Genomic DNA, 19,332 nt, shown 5'->3' with positions numbered 1-19,332 from the left:
AGCGTAACAGCCAGTTCACCAGCCAACACAAGTTGCAAAGAATGTATTGCATCAGGTACAGAACAGCAACACTGGCTACTAATTTGTTTCTGGGCACAACACAACCTGTTGGTGCCAACCTCCAATGGACCTGGAACCAGAGACCCAAACGACTTTCTCCTGTATGGACTGGGCCGGCAGTTAAAATCAGTATTTCAAATTCTTCTCTGTGCACCCCCCTCTGAAACACTGGCAACTGCAGACAGAGCTCTCTAAGTGGTGGCACCTTGGCTGTGAGCAGCTTTCTGGCAGAACTAAATCTCGCCTGCTATATTTATTCACCTGGGATAGCCGTTGCCGAGTTCTTTTGGCCCTTAAACCCTGAAGGCAGAAACTATTCTACGCAACTGCTGTATTCACTGATTTTTATACTTTATCGACTGCTCTGTCTTATTATGCAAAGATTAAAAACAAAGAGTTTCACAGGAAGAGATGAAACAAAAACACGTACCACGAATACTTAACTGTACAAGCATTTCATAACCTGAACTATACAATGAATAATGAACAATTAATTAACAGTAATACGTCAAAATACATTTTTTAAAAAGTATTTTTCAGTGCAAAATAAGGAATTCATAAAGTGGAATAGTGTCCAAAAGGGCAGCATACATTTCTGGCTCAGGAGAAAAGCTGTAGCTGGAACGCAGAACAGCTCTGTAGTCCTACAGGTAGCCAGTTCGTGAACCTATTTCAGCCGGTTGAATGTAACTGACGTAGGAAGTACACAGCAAGAATTACTGATGGCTCAGCAAATTCCTTGAAAAAGGTATCAACTGAAACAGGTTTGCAAGCTGGCTACCTGTAGGACTATGGAGCTGCCCTGTATTCCAGCGATAGCTCTTTTTTCCAGAGCTACATTTGTCTTCCATTCTTAATTTCTGTGGACTTTAATTTTGGTGGACTTTATATCCAAGTATTTACTGACTAAGTCCAGATGGACTGGTTTAACTTTGGTGACATTGTTATCGACAGTGGATTTAAAGGAGCTGTATATATAACAATTTGTTATGAGATTGGAAGCCTCTGTATCTGTTTGAGCTGGAAATTTATTTTGCATTTTTGGACAGTTTTACACTTTATAAATTCCTTATTTTGCACTGAAAAAAACTAAAAAAATCAATTCTGACATATAGCTGTCCATTATTCATTGCTTAGTACAGGTTAGGAAATGCTTGTATAGTTAGTTATTCACGGTACATGTTTTTCTTTCATCTGCCTTATTACACAGCATGCTGCTTTTTCAACAGCTTTTCAAAAACCGTTAATGTTAAACTACTTAAAAACTATTTCATTCTATTGTACTGGATTTTTGTGATAAGCTACTCCAAACATAAGGTACAAAAGTACAGATAAACTAGCAAAATGGCAATAGTCTGGCAGCTATGCAATAGGAATCAGTGGCCAGTCAATATGCCCGGGGAACACATTCCAAGAGTGGTGCCATGACTGAAAAGACCCCGTGTCTCCAGTGACCACCCCTGTGACTCCTAGGGAGGGCATCTAGAGGGAGGGTCTTCCGTTGACTTAGGTTTCTATCCTGCTAGTCAGACAAATGTCTCCAAATAACTCACCTCAACCAAGAGCCTTGGGTCCTCCCCACCCTACACTGGCACACACCTGTCCTGCAGGTGGCGTGCACACACTAGCCACTCAGCACAACGAATGGACAAGGCAGGCAAATGGCACCTGCTAGCAAAGCGAAAGCTCCAAAAGGAGACAAGGAGGGGCTGGCCTCAGGAAGGCTGCACTTTGCTACCACTCCCGCCACCATTCACCTTTCCATAGTTGCCCCAAATGACAGTGATGCGGTTGGTCGCTGATGACAGGTACATGAGATGAGTGAGGTTGATGGGACGACAAGGCCTCTTGGGCTCCACGCCGGGCTTATTTGATGGGTAATAGCCCTAGAGGGAGGGAGAAAGGCAGGCAGGTTACTGTTATGGATACCGTATAAGAGGAGACTTCATGCCAAAACCCCCTTGCAGGGTTCAACCTTCTAACCCAGCATTCTGGCCATATGCTTCCAGGATGTCCACAAGTCAGGCAAAAGATAACAGCCCTCCCTCCATTGTTTGGCCCCTAGACAACAGGTATTTGGAGGTTGACTGCCTTGGAATGTGGAGGTTCCATTTGGCTATTGCAGCTCAGAGCCACTATCAGACCAGCCCTGTGACTTCACCCAATTCCTTTTGAAAGCTGCCCACGCCTCCATTACCTTGTCAGGGGAGAGTGGTGGGTTGAATCCCATGATCCACAGATGCAAGGATCATGGATCTCTCCCATGTTCCTCTCCCCTCTGTACTTCTTTGCAACCCAGGAAGAGTTTTATAACCAGGGGACCTGAGCAGTCACATAAGTTGAGAGGCTCCAGAGAGGTGGGGGAGGGGAATACTCTCAGTTCTCTCTCTCATAAGTAGAGCTGTGCTGATGGAAGATGGAAGATTTCATCCCCATTTCAGCCTCCGGATCCGCAGGGCTACCATGAGGGTCTAGCACCACCAAGAATAAACTTTCCTGGGGTCTGGAAAGGCTGCTTGGGGTAAGGGAATGCAGGAAAGGTAGTTAACCACCAGCCCTTTCTGCTGATGCATTGTGGGATACAACTCAGTGGCAGCTGTTGCTGGAGTGGGCAAGAAATGGATGTGAAGAGGAACTCACGGCCTCGGAAGCAGTAACAGATCTTCCAGCTCCTTGCCATCCAAGAGTATGAAGCAAGGCAACCCCCAGTCTCTCTTGATGACAGAATACTGGTGGAAGAGTGCCCCTTCCAAAGCCAAATGGACAAAAGACTGCCCCACTTTCTGTCTGACTTACCGGGACAGAACAGTAACTATGATTCACTTTCACAGCGATATTGGGGGGGTACTGGTCTTCCTGAGGGCAACTGGTATCCGTGTAGCAGATTCTGGAAAAGAGACATCCACAGAAATGCAAGTAAGAAAGGCACATGCACAAGCCTGAATTTCTTCCCACCCAGAGTCATCAATCTGTAACGGGAATGACCCTGTCCCCCGCAATGGTCAACACATGGAGGATGGCATCCTGAGTAGACACACCAGCGCGTCGCTCCTGCTTTTATCCGGCTTTAAGATAAGTGTCTGTGCTGAACTTTGTATTTTGATAAAGCTGCAGTTTGTTTGGATTTTGCACCTTCAAGGACACTTTCCCAGGGAACTTTAATGCATTTCTTACATCCTTTGGCTGTCTCACTTCCCCCTGGCAGTAGTGCCGAGAGTCCACGGCTGGAGAGTCAGGGTGATTGGTTTTTAACTGAAGAAGAGGAGTTTTCACTTTGAGCCCAAGCTGGCAATTTGACGCTTCCTTCTGTCTTTTTGTATTTGGAGCTAGTGAGTTTTTTCCAAATAATGGGAGCGTTTAAAAGAGGCCGTGATGTAGATGATTTAGCTTCCTCTCCGGCATGTAAACAGACTAAAATGGATGATTTCTTCATATCCAATTATAAGAGCTCCTTTCACAAGTTACAGTGAACGCATGTACAATCAGTGTATAGTGCGCTCTTGATGGTTCTTAATATGTGCATTGAGTGATTCTCATATTTCATTCAATGCATGTACAGCTGAATGTGTGCTTGAAACCATAGGCACTGGTCCCTGGTTTTGTCTGCAAAGTAAACAAGAGCTGGCTGTTTCTTACAAACAAGTGTACATGCAGGTTGTATAAGCATACAAGAAGCTGCCTAGCTTCATACTTTTGGCTAGTTGTCTGTAACATGTGAACAGGGTCTCTTTCCTAGGCTACTTGGGACTTTGTAAAGCACCATAATCTCTACCATCCTCAGTGCACTCAAGACTACCAAGGCCATGCCTGAAGTGACAGAATGCTGGACAGGAGAACAAAAAAAAAAGGGGGGGGGGAATCACAAGAGAGAGGAAATCTTATTTCCTGCCCTCCCTCTACTGTTCTCCCTGTTAGTTCTTCCTTCTTCCACTCAACCCCGCTCCCCCCCCCCCGTCTATGTCGCCCATTTGAGGTGAATGGCTCCTGAACTTATGCCAATTATGGCTGGTCTTGTATGTGGCTATCTGCACATATATTTAAATCTCTCACAGACCAGCACCCCCAAGCCTCACCTGAGACCTACAGGACTTCTATAGGGAGCAATACTGTGTTAAAATTAAAAACCCCATCCTGGGCTGCATTCCACAGTTGCACCACATTCATACAAAATTTGGCTATGCCAAGGCTTCAGCCATTAAGGCTACAGAGAGACACTTGAAAGATTATAGCCAGAACAAGCCCCATATTTCCTCTTCCGAAGAAATCTCTTGTTATCTGAGATTGGAAACTTCACAGGCTCATGCCAATGACTAGTGAGTGGCAATTATGACTCAATGATGCTACACAGTATGAAAAATGGATGATAGTGTATGTTCATGGATGTAGGTATGATATGTACTTCTTATATTTAAGTTTGTAAAATCTGAAGACAACTATAAGCACAGAAACAGCACAACATTGTACATGAGGATTTTCAAACCCGAGGAAGAATTTTTTCTTTGAAACGGGAGAATGACCAGATGCCCGCAGATGTGTAATCTAATCAACATTTTAATGGTGTTGATAAGTTATTGAATATTCTAACCAACATCTGAATGGTGTTGAAAAGTTGGACCTTTCTCTTAGGTATTGTTTGCATATAAGAAGGGTACTCTGTACTTGAGTGTTATGGAGATGTTCTGTCATGTACATATGTTTTGCAGTTGAATGTAATTATTCTTGACTTTAGCTGATTTTCTGTTGTCTAGTTTACTTGTGAATTAAATATAGTTGCACTTGCACACTAAGGATTTTAACCTACATATCCTAGCAAACATCTCAAATAATAATTATTTATGACTGACTATAAAAATCTACAATAGATTTATTAGTCCTTTAATTTTCACACAGTGATCATTTGTATATGTTACAATTCCACTGAAGGGCAAAATTTCCTTCCAGAGAATCTGAGTTTTTAGCTCCTATGGTGTCTATATGTGCAATACCTGGCAAAAAATCAGAAGCTGAGGTATGGAGTGAGGGCTACTGAAGAAGCAGAAAAAGAGTTTTGGCCCTCTCTTTAAAGCACACACAGCCTTGCCTCAATGCCATGTCCTTCAACTGTGCCCGATTCTTGGAATGCTGCGTGTGTGGTATTCTTAGTTCCCAGTTACGCTCCACTATGGGAGGGAAGAAGGCCCTTTGTGGCAAAGCTCAGGGCACGGTACAGCCCTAGAAGCAGGAGGATTGCTTTGCAGCCAAGCTGTTGTGCTTGTCAGCTCAGGATCTCTTCCGACGTCACGGCCTTGGTTCTGCTAATCTCTCTCCACCCACATGTCCCCGCCTCAAGGGTTTTAATTAGCACCCCAGCTTTCAGGCTTACCTGAGGACAACCTGGACCGATTTCACACCTGGCTGCAACTCCCTGCCAAATGGGAAAAAAAATACACAACACAGATAAGTATCCAGTTTACATAGAAGGAAGAGAAACTCTCATCACACTGATAACCAATAGCTAGATTTTTCAAACAAACTTGAAAAGAGAACTTTCCTTAACACCTGGAAGGGGGGGGGGGGAAGCTACGTATTTCCTTAATTTCATTCACTGTGTGCGTGTGAGGGGGGCGAAGTAGTTAATTTCACATTCTCTAACTCAAACCAACCCTATGAGGTCAGTTCCTTATTCCTATTTCATGGACTGGAGAACTGAAGCGTGATGCTGCAGCCTAGCTGGCGCTTTTCCAGGCCGCAAGGGCAACTGCCGCCCTCAGCTGAAACTCCTCCTCTCCCAATTTTGATGCTGTACACTTTACTCAAACGCCCTTTGAATACAAACTGGCAGGAGCTAGCAGCACTAGGAGATGCCACAGGCACACAGCGCCCCTCCCACTCCCAAATCGCATGCTGTGTAATCCGCCTTGAGTCTCAGTGAGAAAGGTGGACTATGAATGACATAAATAAACAAACTGGAAACAGACTAGCTTGCATGGCAAGCCCACAATGCAGGAAAAGGCCTTCTCTCTGGCTAATGTGAAGGGGATGGAGAGCCCAGGAGCTGCAGGGAACCCCAGCCAAGTACCTGGAAGTTCTGATCAGTTCCACTTGCCTCGGTGTCAGCGCAAAGACGCACGGACTCTCTTGAAGCTTCTCATTATTCTGTGGGACTGGAAACAAGGAAGCAAAAAAGAAGGAGAGAGGAAACCAGGTGGACAGCCTTGAGGAGAGAGGAAACAGCAGACAAACCTACCCCAGGCTCTAAGCGAGAAAGGTGGGTCGCACTCAGGCTGCAGTTGCGCAAAAGGGCCAAAGTGCTACAGCTTCCTTTGCAGGCCTCTGCATTTCCTTCCACCATCCACAGGCCTAGTTTGTAATACAGAGTAGAATTCTGCTGCCAGAAACACCAGGTGGGCCACAATGGGAAACAGGGCAATCGCTGGGTCTGTGGTCCAATCCAGCAGGGTCTCATTACACATACAACTGGTTTTAGAACCCCCCATACACCCCTTGTGTTGTATCCTAGCACTTGGGCACTGCCTCTTGTGTTAGGTATTCATCACTGTAAGATGAATGGAGTTGGCAGGATGCAGCCCCTTCTACCCCACTTTTCTCTTGCAACACAGCTTAAAGCAGCACATGTCAAAAACAGATAAAAAGCAAAACAATCACAATGAAGAATCGATCAAGACAAAAATTAAGACAGCAATTTTAAAAAAACAACCACCACAAAGCCTCTTAAAATCAACACACTGTTGCCATCAAAGATGACCCAGAATTAAAACCATAAAGCATGTCAAGAAATTATAAAAGCCCTCCAGAGTCAAATGAGTCTTAATCAGCTTCTGGAAGCCTAAAGGGGTATGTGTGTGTATGTTAAAAAAGAGAAGCTGTATTGGCCCATACAAAATCTAGAACAAGGAACAAAATCCACACAATTCATCCAGTTCTGGTAAGCTCAAAAGCTTGCACAATATTTTGTATCATTCTGCAAGCAGGGGGGGCCCACGGTCAGCTTACTGGAACCGAGTGGGGCAATCTGTGGGCCACAGCCAACTAGGGCAACTTTGACTCGCCTGCAGTAGTCAAGTAGAACAGGGCCTGTATAGAGGTTCGGCCACAGGCTCAGGTACCTGGAGGCCATCCACAAGCAGTGAATATTTCCCTAGTTTGTATTCCTTCAAGTGTGTGTGAGAGTTGGTATGTGTAAAAAGCATGTCAGGGAGAGGACTAGGCCAACTCATCTTCTCCAACTTGGTAGCATTCTTCATGTAGGGAAGCTCCTCTACTCCCACCCCACTGCCTGGAGTCGTTCCATCTAAGAAATGCTTTGTTGCTGCTTCAGTGTGGTTCCCAGCACTGACAGTCAATCATAATTTATCTTTCACATACTCATCAGTTACAGATAGCAAAGCCACCATCAAGAGTCCTGTGGCACCTTCCAGACTGGCAAATTTGGAGTGTTGGTCCTGCTATTGGGGGGGCCCATTCTCCAAAAGCAGACGATAAGAACAAAGTAATCTGCTGTGGGATAAATCGGTTTCAATTTTTCAGCTGCAAAGGCAAATAAAATCACTCCGTCCATTACAGCTCTCTCTCTCACACGTGGCAAAACAAACACAATTGGAGGGCGATTGGTGACGAATCAAGAAATATGGGAGGAAGCCAAAGCACAGCTGGCGTTACCGGACAGAGCACTGGAGCAGTCCTTGATGGTGGGGAGGGGGAGGACAGAACCAAGATCCTCAATATTCAAGTTTATGCAGGTGTTTGGCAGAATTAGGTCCACATTGAAGCAATGGGCACAGCCAACCTTAAATTAGGGGAGTCTCAGTTGGGTATTTCTGGCCTTGCTACAAATCCCAACCTGACTGCTAAAACAGCAAAAAAATACAATTTCAACACAGTACTTTCCAAAATGAGGTAGCGCAGCCAGTCAGCATGGCCCGAGGGGGGCGGGGCTACAGAACAGCTTCAAAGATAGCTTGGAAATGGTGGGGAGGGCCCATTTCTGTGTCACAGATCAGTTCCTAAGTTCTGTGTTCTCTCTCTCCCTAGAACAAATAAATGTATCTTTCCTCTGTTTTAATTTCCCTTCCGCACAGTGCTTTTTAAATACCCCAAGTCACTTCCAAAGCCCACAATTCAATGCACCCACACTGTCAACACATCAGCTGAGCTTGGGGAAGTTTCAAAGTGGCTATAACCATGGAGCTAAACTCCACACAGCCTACAAAGCCCCAACTCTCTCAATTTCTAATCCTTTGACTTTTCATGGTGTTAAGAGAACTGAGAACAAACTGGCACGTGCAACATTTCATCTCTTGTCCTCTAAGTTGTGCATTGGATCCCACAGATCTGTTCTGGTAGTGGTGGCACTTTCCACTTGTGCTAGGATTATTTCACTCGTCAAGGAAAAAAGTTCCTGCCACCAGAGAAAAGCATTACTGCTAGCAGAACAGATCTGAAAGATCCGACCCTCTTTCTAAAAAACCACTCAAGATTTCACCCAAGGACTATAACTTTCAGATCACGAAGAAGACACTGGGAGCTGCCTTCGCACCGCAGTCGCTCCACAGCTTCTTGTTCTTTCTATAGTGCCATAAAGGTGCCAGTGTTATGCCAAGCAATGCCAGAAGGTCAATGCCTCTTCCCCAAACCCTTTACAATCTAAAATTCACCACATGTCATAAGAAAAAGAAGGGATAATGATGGAAGCAGGAGTAACACAGAAAGAATAGGCATTCACTTATGCTGCAATTAAGTTTAGGGAAGTCTCAGGTGGGGCATTTAAAGTAAGTGAGGAAATCTGACTTCCAGGAATAAGGGGCAGTAAGAGAGAAAGGGTGGGAGCCAAGGACACAGGGAGGAGTGCTTGGGGGGCCGAGTGCAGAGAGACCAGGGGACAATTCCACAGGCAGCTCTGAAGGAGCTGATCAGGGAGTGCAGCCAGGAAGCCAGCATCAGGGCTCAAGGAGGGGCATCTGCAGTCTTAGTGATAAGACGGGAGAGTGATTGTACCAGCCAAGTTGTGGAAAGAACTTAACAGGTTTTTTTTTTTAATATGCTCCCTCCCGGAACACACAGCCCCACCTGCTGCAGCATCAATGAACACTGGGGGCGGGGGAGAATAAAACGAGCTGCCACCCTCAGCCATAGGGAGTTCAGATCTGAGGAACGCAGGAGGCAGCTTCCCTGAGAACATCACAAGTACACAGGCACCCTGCCTGCACGCTCTGCGGCACTGTCCCAGCACAGCCTATATTTAAATACGTTAATTATGGAGCGCCAACTTGTTCAGCCAGCAGCCTGATGCAACTTCCACGGGTGGCACTAATCGCCGGTCGTTCGGGTTTGGTTGAATCATATCAGAACCTTCTCTGGACATGGAGGTGGTGGGGGGGGAACAGTTCCAGGAACTGACTTTTGGAGAAGGGGAGAGAGGAAGCGGTGGCAGGGCGGCAATTTAAGGAGGGACAGCACAATGTGGAAAGGGTCGGGAGGGACACAGAGAAAGGGAGAGCTAGGCCTGCACTGCAAAGTGCATCATCAGGGGGGTGAAGTGCACAAATGCTGGCTGGGTAACCCAAGGACTGTCTTTCCTGCTGGCCTGGTAATGGCTGCAGTGGGGAGAAGAGGAGAAGAAAGCTACGGTGTATTCAGCTTGGTGGCACAGAATGGAGTTTGTTCATAAAAACCCTCCCTTCCCTCTAGCAGTCTCTACGCCAGGCCCGCACAACTCAGCTGAATGCAGCCACCAGACTGAGCACTGCCAGGTGCTTCACAACTGCTTCCTTTTTCACTGAGGTCCCAGGTAGGCTGCAAAGACAGGAGGACTAAGCAGCTGTGAGCAAGTCACCAAACATGCCTGCTTTGCTGTGTAGCTTGCTGGTGGAGGGGGCCTACTCAAACACCACACAGCTGGTTGTGAGTCATAAGAGGGTCTGGCCACAACTTAAGGTGGGTCACAATAGCAACTCTGCCAGCACTGTTCTCTTCGGACTTGCTTGGGATTTATTTTTAAAGAGAGAAGGATGAAGGCACAAGAGTGAAAAACGCGCTGCGGGGGTAATCTAGATGCAAGTGAGGACTTGAGCTCCTTAATATTTAAAGAGCAGTGCTGAAAGAGGCATTTAAGTAGATGTGGATTTTACGCTACCAATCCCTACCTCAGGGCTGGATCCTGTAAATCCACCCATGTGCCATGACACTTTTCTCCAGCGTCACTAGCCTTCACTTGACGCAAGAAGGTCTTTGTGTCAGGGGAGGACTCCTTGCACCCAAGGAACGCGCTGGCAGAATGGATTTGCAGAACCAAGTCTGTACATAGGCGCCCCCCCTTCCTTTGCTCCTCACATGCAAGATAGAAAAGAAATCAGCATACGAGCAAGGATACACTGGGGGGGGGGAGTGGGATTCCTCATGTCGTGGTTTCAAGATGAGCCTCTTTATCTAAACAGGCTGAAAATGACCAATCCAGGCTGTAGCATGGCAGCAGTGACGTTAAGCCAGAGAAACAGCAATTCCTCAGAGGGAGCTCCCTAGCTTCTGCAATCAAAACATCAACATTGCCTCAGCCTTCCACTGCAGCTACAGAGTCCAAGAGGCACATTCAAACTTCTGACCTAGGGACAGACAGAAGATTCTCTCCCTGCCCTCAGCCCCCACTCCAACCATTATCCCTCAGCTACACCAGGATGCTACACAGAAGTCAAGTCTTCCCAGTCAAGTGCTTACATGCCACAGATGCCAAGCTTTGAATTTTAGTTGCTGCACGTTGCTTCGGGCAACATTTCTTATCTGAGAAGCACGACAGAGAGACACAAATCCACAGCCAGTTAGTTTAGGCAGTTGTAATTTTTCTTCTAAGTGGGAACAGCAGTGTAATATTTTTTTTATTAAGGAAAGCTTTTTTCAAGTAAAAAAATCGCAACACGGTGAGTTAGTTTCAGGGGTTAACAGAACTCTGCCTCTAGTTGGGTGAGGAGGTGAGGGAGTGAGGAAAAAAGAGAGGAAGGATGCCATCCCCCCCATTAAGGGTAGGCCTTCAAAATAGCAATTTGAAAGCTCTTTGCAGACCTCTTAGGTTATTCACAACCAATGCAAGAGATCTCACACTAGCAACAAAGGAAATTAAAAACCGGTGCCCTTCAACCACTAATACTGCCCAATCTAGCCTAAATTCAGCATCTAGTACAGCCTGTAAGACCCATCTCCAGCTTTGCTGCTACAGTGTGTGATGTAGTAGTTAGGATGTCAGGCTAGGATCTGGGAGACCCGGGTTTGAATTTCCACTCTGCCACAGAAGCTTGCTGGATGATCGTGGGCCAGCTATACACTCTTAGCCTAAACCAGCTCATAGTTCAGTCCTAGCTGGTGCCCTGAGCAGCTCTAGTACATTTCTGATCATGAAGCAGTAAAAGTTGGACTCGTTAGAAAACACATACTCTCTTTTAATACAAAGTTGGCTTTACATACAATACTCTAGCCATGACCTGAGCATACTGTTGGTTGATCGTGAGACCTTACAGCAAGGTAGCATCAATATTACTTGAGATCCTGACCACACATTTAAAATATTTATAAACCCACATTTCTTCCAACAACATGGGATCGATATGGAAGTCCTTGGTAAAGTAAGCTTACTCCTAGAGACTGCGGTGGCTCTTGACATACAACCTTACTCTAAAGCTCAGAATCCCTCATGGCTGCCATCCTGGAGAGACCCAAGGGATCTCTGGGGTCAAATTTAGGCAATGCTGCCTGCAAGGAGCATTAGACAGGACTTTAAAATCTCTGATGTAAGTGCCTAGAAGTCAAAACTGGTTTTCCCTGTCCACCTCAGAGGACCCCTTTCTCACCATGCCTGTCTGGTCCCCAAGCTCTTTTAACTTCAGAACAGTCCTCAGGTCACATTAACCATGTGAACTCCCAGTATACACTGCTGGGCTCTGATCTCTCTGCAATGTTTCTGGCCCATCTGACTGACTCGCCCACAAATAAAGGCCTTGTGTCATCATTCTACCCTAATATGTCACCATTCACTACAAGATCTGGATCCCACACATTATGTATCACCACTGGGCCGCAAGAGGTTATACTCCAATGTCTACAAGGCAGCTCAGCCTGTAGGGGTGCCTGCCCACTCCAGCAAGCATAAGGGGGCCCAGCCTGGAGCTGGGAGGAGAGTGGTGGATCCGCCCCTGACCTCATGCTGCGGATATGTTCTGAGCGCCCCAAAAGTTCAGCACAACATGACAAGATGACTTTTGTTGTACCTCCCAGGTTCTGCCCTTCAAGGACTACTGGGATAAGGGCTAAACAGAACCTCCATGCTTCAGTGTACTTCTGAGTATCAGCTGCTGAGGAGTAAAGAGACGGCAGCCTTCGCACCCTGCTAGCAGGCTTTCCAGAGGCACGTGATAGGCAAATGCTAGCAACAGGCTATTGGGACAGATGAACTATATTGCTTTGCTCCAGCAGGAGGGTTCTTAGGACTCCTAACCACATCATTTTTAGCCACAGCTCCCTGCACTTTTATGCAGCATCCTCTGATGCACACTATACAGGACTGATGTATTTCCCCAGGGACAGGCAGACACACTATTTGCACTCCACTGACTTCATCAAGCCAAGACACGGGCAAAGGGCTCTTCAACCCCCTGCCAATGTGCTCTGCAGTGGCTCCCTCAATGGTGCTTACTCACAAGCAAGCACCTGAGATGCCTAAAAATACCTGCGGTGCCTATGCCCAATTCTCTGCTGCTGTTCGCACTGGGGATATCAGGCCTTCAGCCACGCAGGTTGGTGTCAATCAAAGGGCCATTTTAAAAAGTTGGAAAGCTGCACAGGGATTGGGAGAGGGGGAGGAAATGAAGAAGACAGAGAAAGGAGGAAGGCAAGCCACACGATGAAGGCTACCACTGCTGTACCCAATCTGGAAGTAACTCCACATTCCAGCCGTGCATGCACCACCAAGTATTCCCATCACACAGGATGGGGGGTCTAGTCTTGCCCTTTAACTGTTGCAGCTCTTGGACAACCGGGGAGGGGCCATTTGTCAGAGGAAAAGGACTGACTTTGCTTTCAGAGGATCCCAAGTTCAATTCCCAATGTCTTTAAACAGAAGATCTCAGGGAAATGCCTCACCTGCAGAATTTTTTCTGTGCCAGGCTTCTTTAAAGGCACAGCTGAAGGAAGGGGAGGGCAGACAGGAGCATAAGGACCTCTCTGAAATTCAGGATTGGCTGGGGAGGCCCTGTCTCCAATGCCATCTTATGCAGAGGCAGGAATAGCCATCTGCCAGAAGCCTCAAGGCTTTCTCAGTAGCTCCTCCCTCCCTCAAGAGCCCCACCCGCTGGCATTCCAGAAGAACAGCAAAATCATTTATTTTTGGCTGGTGATCAACTGGCGAATGTGTTTACAACATTGTTTTCCACACTGCTGTTTTTATAATGAGGAAAATCTAGAGATTAATGTGTCTCAAAGCATTTACGTTATTTATGACCAAGATTCAACTCCAATGGCACTTTAAAGACCAGTAAGTTTTCCAGGGTAGGAACTCTTGAGAGTTAAAACTCCCTTCTGAAGAAGGTATCTGAAGAAGGGAACTCTGATTCTCAGAAGTTCATACCCTGAAAATCTTGTTGGTCTCGAAAGGTGCCACTGGAGTCAAATCCTGCTGTTCTACAGCAGACCAACACAACCACGCCCCTAAAAAAAGCTCTTTTTGTCTGATATAAATAGGAATAGAGATCACTGAACCCTCATATAACAGTCAGAAAGTGGGAGAGGTGTTGCAAAGAAGGGAGTCATAATGAAGAGTTACAATGCAAAACGTAATCCCCTTGTAAGCATTTCTCCCCTTCCCTCATCAAGCTGATTACATTTTGTATTGACCCACTGCATCCTGACTCTCTTCTTTGTGACACCCCTCCCACCTTCTGACCGGGATATAAGGGCTCAGGTATCTCCATTCCTATTTATATCTGATGAAGAGAGCACTGACTCCTGAAAGTTTAAACCCTGAAGATCTTGTTGGTCTGGTTGGTTGAATCTTGCTCTTCTAGTGCAGACCAACACAACTACCCGCTTGAAACTGTTATTTTATGTTTTCTTCTTCAGCCTGATCCAAAGTGGAAGCAACAGTTGGGCTAAGAAGTAAAACAGCTGTGCTAAAAAATAAGACAAAAATATAGCCTGGGGTGCAGATGACCATGCGAGGGGCCACTCTGGTGCATAGCACCAACTAATGGGACAGCATGGAGTGTGGCCCAGAAGTCCTTCAAACCACAGGGCTCCCAAAACGTAGGCAAAAGCATCCAGATCAACGGGGAAAGTTGTAAGCCATTTACACTGCAAGGCGGGGAAGCCAGTTTGGTGTAGTGGTTATGAGCGGTGGGACTCTAATATGGAGAGCCGCGTTTGATTCCCCACTCCATTTGAAACCAGCTGAGTGACCTTGGGTCAGTTACAGCTCTCCAGAGCTCTCTCAGCCCCACAGGGTGATTGTTTGGGGATAATAATAGCATAATTTGTAAACTGCTCTGAGTGGGCGTTAAGTTGCCCTGGGCGGTATATAAATCGAATGTTATTATCTGTTGGACTCCCTAGTGTCTGCAAACCCATCTGTCAAGTCTCCTCAATGAAACCTCATGACAGCCCCTTTATTGTAGCCCATCCCTCCAATGTCTTGAGTCCATCCTTGATGCTCCAAAGACAGACCAGGGATGGTGGCGGAGAGCTCCCCCTCCTCAGTACTATAGAAAGCTGTGTCTTCCTTGATTCCAAGGTTCACAGCCTGGAAAATAGTAACCAAGTACCAGACAAGCAAAGCCGAATGGTTTATGCTATCCAGACATCCCACTTTACACTCCAGTCAATGAACCCCCCCCACACTTCACCACATGCCTGCAGAGAACTCTATGACAGCTGTTTCTGTCAACCAACACCCCCTTGCTAGCTTGAAATGGCACAACACCTGGATCTCTGAGACCACCACACATGCCCCCCAACTCACCAAGCTCAGTAGGCTTCAAAAGCTCATCCAAGATGGTGTAGAAGGGAAGCTTCACCAGCCGCACCTCCGGCTTCATGGATTTGAGAGGTAACCGTCCAAGTCCGTTTAAGTATTTCCCGTAGAGAGAAGGATAGTCAATGTTGGGGGTGGAAAGGGCAGTCCTGGGAACGGAGTTACGGTCATAGGAAGAATGCAAGGAGAGGGCTTCCGGAGGAGGTCGGTGCGTTGGGGGCGGCTGCTGATGCGCTTGTGGTGGCTGGCCTGGATCAGCGCTTATGGAATGGCGGGCCTCGTAGATCTCTTTGATCTTCTTGAACAGTTCTGGGCTACAGTCAAACTGGACCAGCTGCAAGGCCCGCGTGACCAGTTCATGCTTTAGACCGCTCTTACTCCGGCCCACTGATCCCAGCAACATCTGGAGGTCCGAGACTCGGAAACTCATCACCATGTTCTGGGAAAGAGAAGAACAAACCAAAAATAACCTACTGTCAAAAAGCTGTTCCTCCAGTGAAGAAATCCAGCAGTGACTTAGACTGCAAATATTCTTTATAACAGCACAGCATAAGCAGGAACTCCTGCAAGGAACCCATCGCCTGCTGACAGAACTGCAAGATTTGAGAGGCTAGACGTCTAAATTTCAACCCTAGATATCAGAAGTGGGATTGCCAGTTTATCTGCTTGGGTGAAAAGTCTGAAAAAATGTATTTAACAGGATAAAACATCTGCTTGAATAATCTGGACTCCCTCTTTCCAAACAGTTGGATTTAATTAAGCGAAGAAATGTCGCACGCAACCTATATTTTTGCCCCATTTCTTCTTCATTTTGAGGTTCATAAATCTTATATAAAAATGATCCCACTCTTCTGAGTAAATGTTTGTAAGCGGCTCACAATGACACAAAATGGAATACAATTAAAACATTTTAAAACATTTACACTAAACACATTGTTTTGTATACATGATGTATGAAAAAAATGAGCTGGATTCTTAATTTTATGAGTGGAGCGGCATTCATAGGACAGACCATTTCTGCTTTCCCTTCCTACAGCAGCCTATGGTGCTCTCCAAAATACTACTGGGGGGATTAGACCCTCAGGAACAAAGTGGAGTGCAACATAGCTCCCTAAAACAGGAAGGGAAAACTGACAAGTCTCATGTGAGCAGAGACTTACAGAGCAATCCTAAAGTAGGGCTTGACAAATCCCAGGCTCCAGGGTCTCTAGAAATTTCATTATGGCACCTACTATTTTCAGGGGTCACTTATTATAATGCATCTTGGTGATTCTCAGCAAAAGCACAAAACTTAATAAGGTGATGGATAGAGGTTAACTTTTGTAATGACAACAACCACAACTCTTTTGTTAGAGCTTTTAAAAATGACGAGCAGCTGAGAAGAGCTTAGAATTAGGTTTTGTGGTAGCAACAGTTAGGAAATATGGTAATTAAAATACAACCCTTGAAGTCTGAAAAAAAGTCTGGCTCCTAAAACTGAAGAAAATTGGTCAAGGTCTGTTTTAAGGCAACTGACTTCAACACACTTGGACAGATGCAAGTCTGCTTGAACTGCCAGGATCCTACCTCTCTCTCCCTTTATATTACAATTGCATTTGGAAGAACACTGCCTGCCCACCTGTAACATCTCATCAGGTGGCCAAGGAAGGTGGATTTAAAGAAATAGACCAAGTTTTAAAAATATTTACACTCAGCTCATTTGCAATTCCAGCCATAGGAAAGGTTCTTCAAAAAACGGATTAGAATGGAATCTGTATTTAACACAAACATGTTAAGCCTACAGCTATTGCCTAAACGTAACCCATTTCCTTCTACCAAACACACCGAGCTAAAGAATGCTCTTCTTCTTCTAAGGCAAACGGAACTTCATTAGGAGGCTGTGGCTCAGTGGCAAAGCAACCTGCGTGCTGCAGGGCCCAATTTAAATTCCCAGCCTTTCCAGTTAGAGGATCTTGGATGTTCGGAAAGACCTTTCTCAGGCTCAAGAGCCTGGAAGGAAGCTGCCAGTCAAAACAGGCAATACTGACCCAGGCCAACGGTCTTCATATGAACTGGGGGAAGCTGTCTTCTCCTGAACCAGCGGGAAAGAGATCCAGTTCCTGATGTCCAGTTTTGAAGATGGGACATATTACCCTTGGGAAGCTGTAAAACACCTAACTCTCCAACTCATGGGGAAGAGCTGTTCTGCCCAGTAACTGATTGATCTGGCTTAGAATCCTTGCACATGGACAGAGAACGGAAATCCGTTCATTTTCCACCTGCCCACCTCATCTCTAACCAGGTATTATTCTGTGGTACAGATGGCGCTCCCAGTCAGCACGAACAAAAGGTTTTTGAAGTAAGTAAAAAACAGCTTTAATTGTCATTGCTGTGCTTTAGGATGAAGAGCTGAAAGATGCAAGCTAAAGTAGGGAGGACTTAATTTCTGGTTTAAACTGATTCACTGCACAGGCGAGAACATCTCTGCAAAAAGATTTCCAGTTCTCATATCATCAGCTTCAGATCCACCCATCTAAATTTTTAAAGGCAGCAGCTATGTTTCAGGCATCTAGGCACCTACTGGCCAGTGAGTGCTGCTGAGCATTTTTGCAGCCAGTCAGCGCTGGTCTGGACACCTCCTGGCAGGAGGGATGCCACTTCACAAGGCAGAGGTGGAGGCAAAATAGACAGCCGACACTGTTCTTTGTGGGAGAGGAATTGTCTTCCTTAAAGACAACCCACCCGTCTAAATTACCACTCACAGACAAATAAAGGTTTCATTCAGAACGTTTTCAGTTCTGCTCCCACCCTAACAAAATACGTTTCCAGCCTTTACAGACATACAAGCGTTGTCTGGACAGCTTTTAAGAACCACAGAAGAACTAGGCAGAGGCTCAAACAGGTACCAAATGAAGGAGTAGCATCTGCCAGGCCCACTGGATGCGACCAGGACCAACTCTCCAAAAGCCTGCACTCAACTCTGTTTGTCACAAGCTGGCACAAGGTGACAGCATCATTTCGGCACAGTCAACCCTCCCTCCACTTTCACACAGGGAATCATGCATGCTGGTTCCTGAGGACCTGCACTCTGTGGAGAGGACAGGTTCCGTTAAAATTGCCCATGACCAACAAGCCAGATAAAGCTCAGTCACAGTATCTGTACCCTCTAATCACTCTCCCGCAGTTTCAGCAGCCCATAATTGAAAGAGGAAAGCACATGAGACCTTCTCCAAAGACCTGGGCAGGTATTCCTTCTCCTCAGCGCACGTTCATATTTCATAAATCAGCTAACTAGGGACTTCTGTAACAGAGGCCTGCCAGAAGCCTCACTGAACTCCAATTCCCAGACTTCAGGGTGGGGTGGGGGGGAGACCCAATGCAGTTAAACTGACACACAGTGGCTCTGGGGTAGAGCATCTGCTTGGTTGGCAGAAGGTCCAAACCCCCAGCATCTCCAGTTGAAAGGATCAAGTACTAGGTGATGTGAAAGGCCTCTGCCAGAGACCCTGGAGAGCTGCTGCCAGTCAGGAGACAGTCCTGACCTTGATGGACCAAGGGTCCATTATAAGGCGGCTTCATGAGTCCATGTGTGTTACACGTGCATGGTTATAGGTGGAAATGCCTTACACTGCCTTTCAACATGAACTTCCTCAACTACTGAAACAGAATCCAGCCCAAATTCTGCAGCACCGTGATATATTCACAGAGATGCCAACACCAAAACACCCAACGGCCAGGGGAAGGATGAATTTTTTTAAGGGGGAGGGTGCATTGTTCTTTCCTTCCATGATCAAAATTCAGCCATGCCAATGCACCTATTTCCTAGAATGACTGCTTTGAGAGCAATCATAATTCTGGCCCTCTCCTATCATTTGGCAAAATCTCAAAGCAGCATGTGAAACCCTGCAAGCATCCATAGGAGTCCTAAGAAACAAGAAAAATACCTTCATAGCAGGCCAGGAAAAGTGTCTAGGTATTTCTGCAGAAGTTGATGTTCCCACGCCCTGTATAGGGCACTACTTAAAAACGCAAAGCTGACTCAAGAAATCCAATTCTGGTACCCAGTAGCACAAAAGATTCTTACTGGCTGATGTCAAATCAGAGAGCACTTTTGCCCAGAATTTGTAAGAGTCACCATCCAACATGAGAAGCCAAAAATCAGTATTTAGACACCATACTGGGACTCAGTATGGTGATAGGGCAACAACGCATGCTTGATAGGATGCCCCCGAATTACACAAGACGCTGACTACCACTTCATCTCAGCCTATCCCCAAAAGCCAACCATA

General features: G+C 46.1%; 1 protein-coding gene across 2 annotated transcripts in view; it reads right to left on the bottom strand.

Moving 5' to 3' along the window:
* PIAS4 (protein inhibitor of activated STAT 4) overlaps nucleotides 1–19,332 on the bottom strand; it is a 33,102-nt gene that overhangs the window by 7,529 nt on the left and 6,241 nt on the right. For both annotated transcript variants that reach the window (XM_054982011.1, XM_054982012.1), the window contains exons 2-6: nucleotides 15,053–15,503; nucleotides 6,119–6,203; nucleotides 5,423–5,464; nucleotides 2,857–2,947; nucleotides 1,818–1,946 (exon numbers count right to left, since the gene is read on the bottom strand). In XM_054982011.1, the coding sequence (XP_054837986.1) occupies nucleotides 1,818–1,946; nucleotides 2,857–2,947; nucleotides 5,423–5,464; nucleotides 6,119–6,203; nucleotides 15,053–15,503 (798 nt within the window). The remainder of the gene's footprint in view (nucleotides 1–1,817; nucleotides 1,947–2,856; nucleotides 2,948–5,422; nucleotides 5,465–6,118; nucleotides 6,204–15,052; nucleotides 15,504–19,332) is intronic.

The sequence above is a fragment of the Eublepharis macularius genome, chromosome 5 (assembly GCF_028583425.1).
Source record: "Eublepharis macularius isolate TG4126 chromosome 5, MPM_Emac_v1.0, whole genome shotgun sequence".
NCBI lineage: Eukaryota > Metazoa > Chordata > Lepidosauria > Squamata > Eublepharidae > Eublepharis > Eublepharis macularius.
Note: the sequence above shows the minus strand (reverse complement) of the source record. Positions and strands in the feature narration are given on the sequence as shown.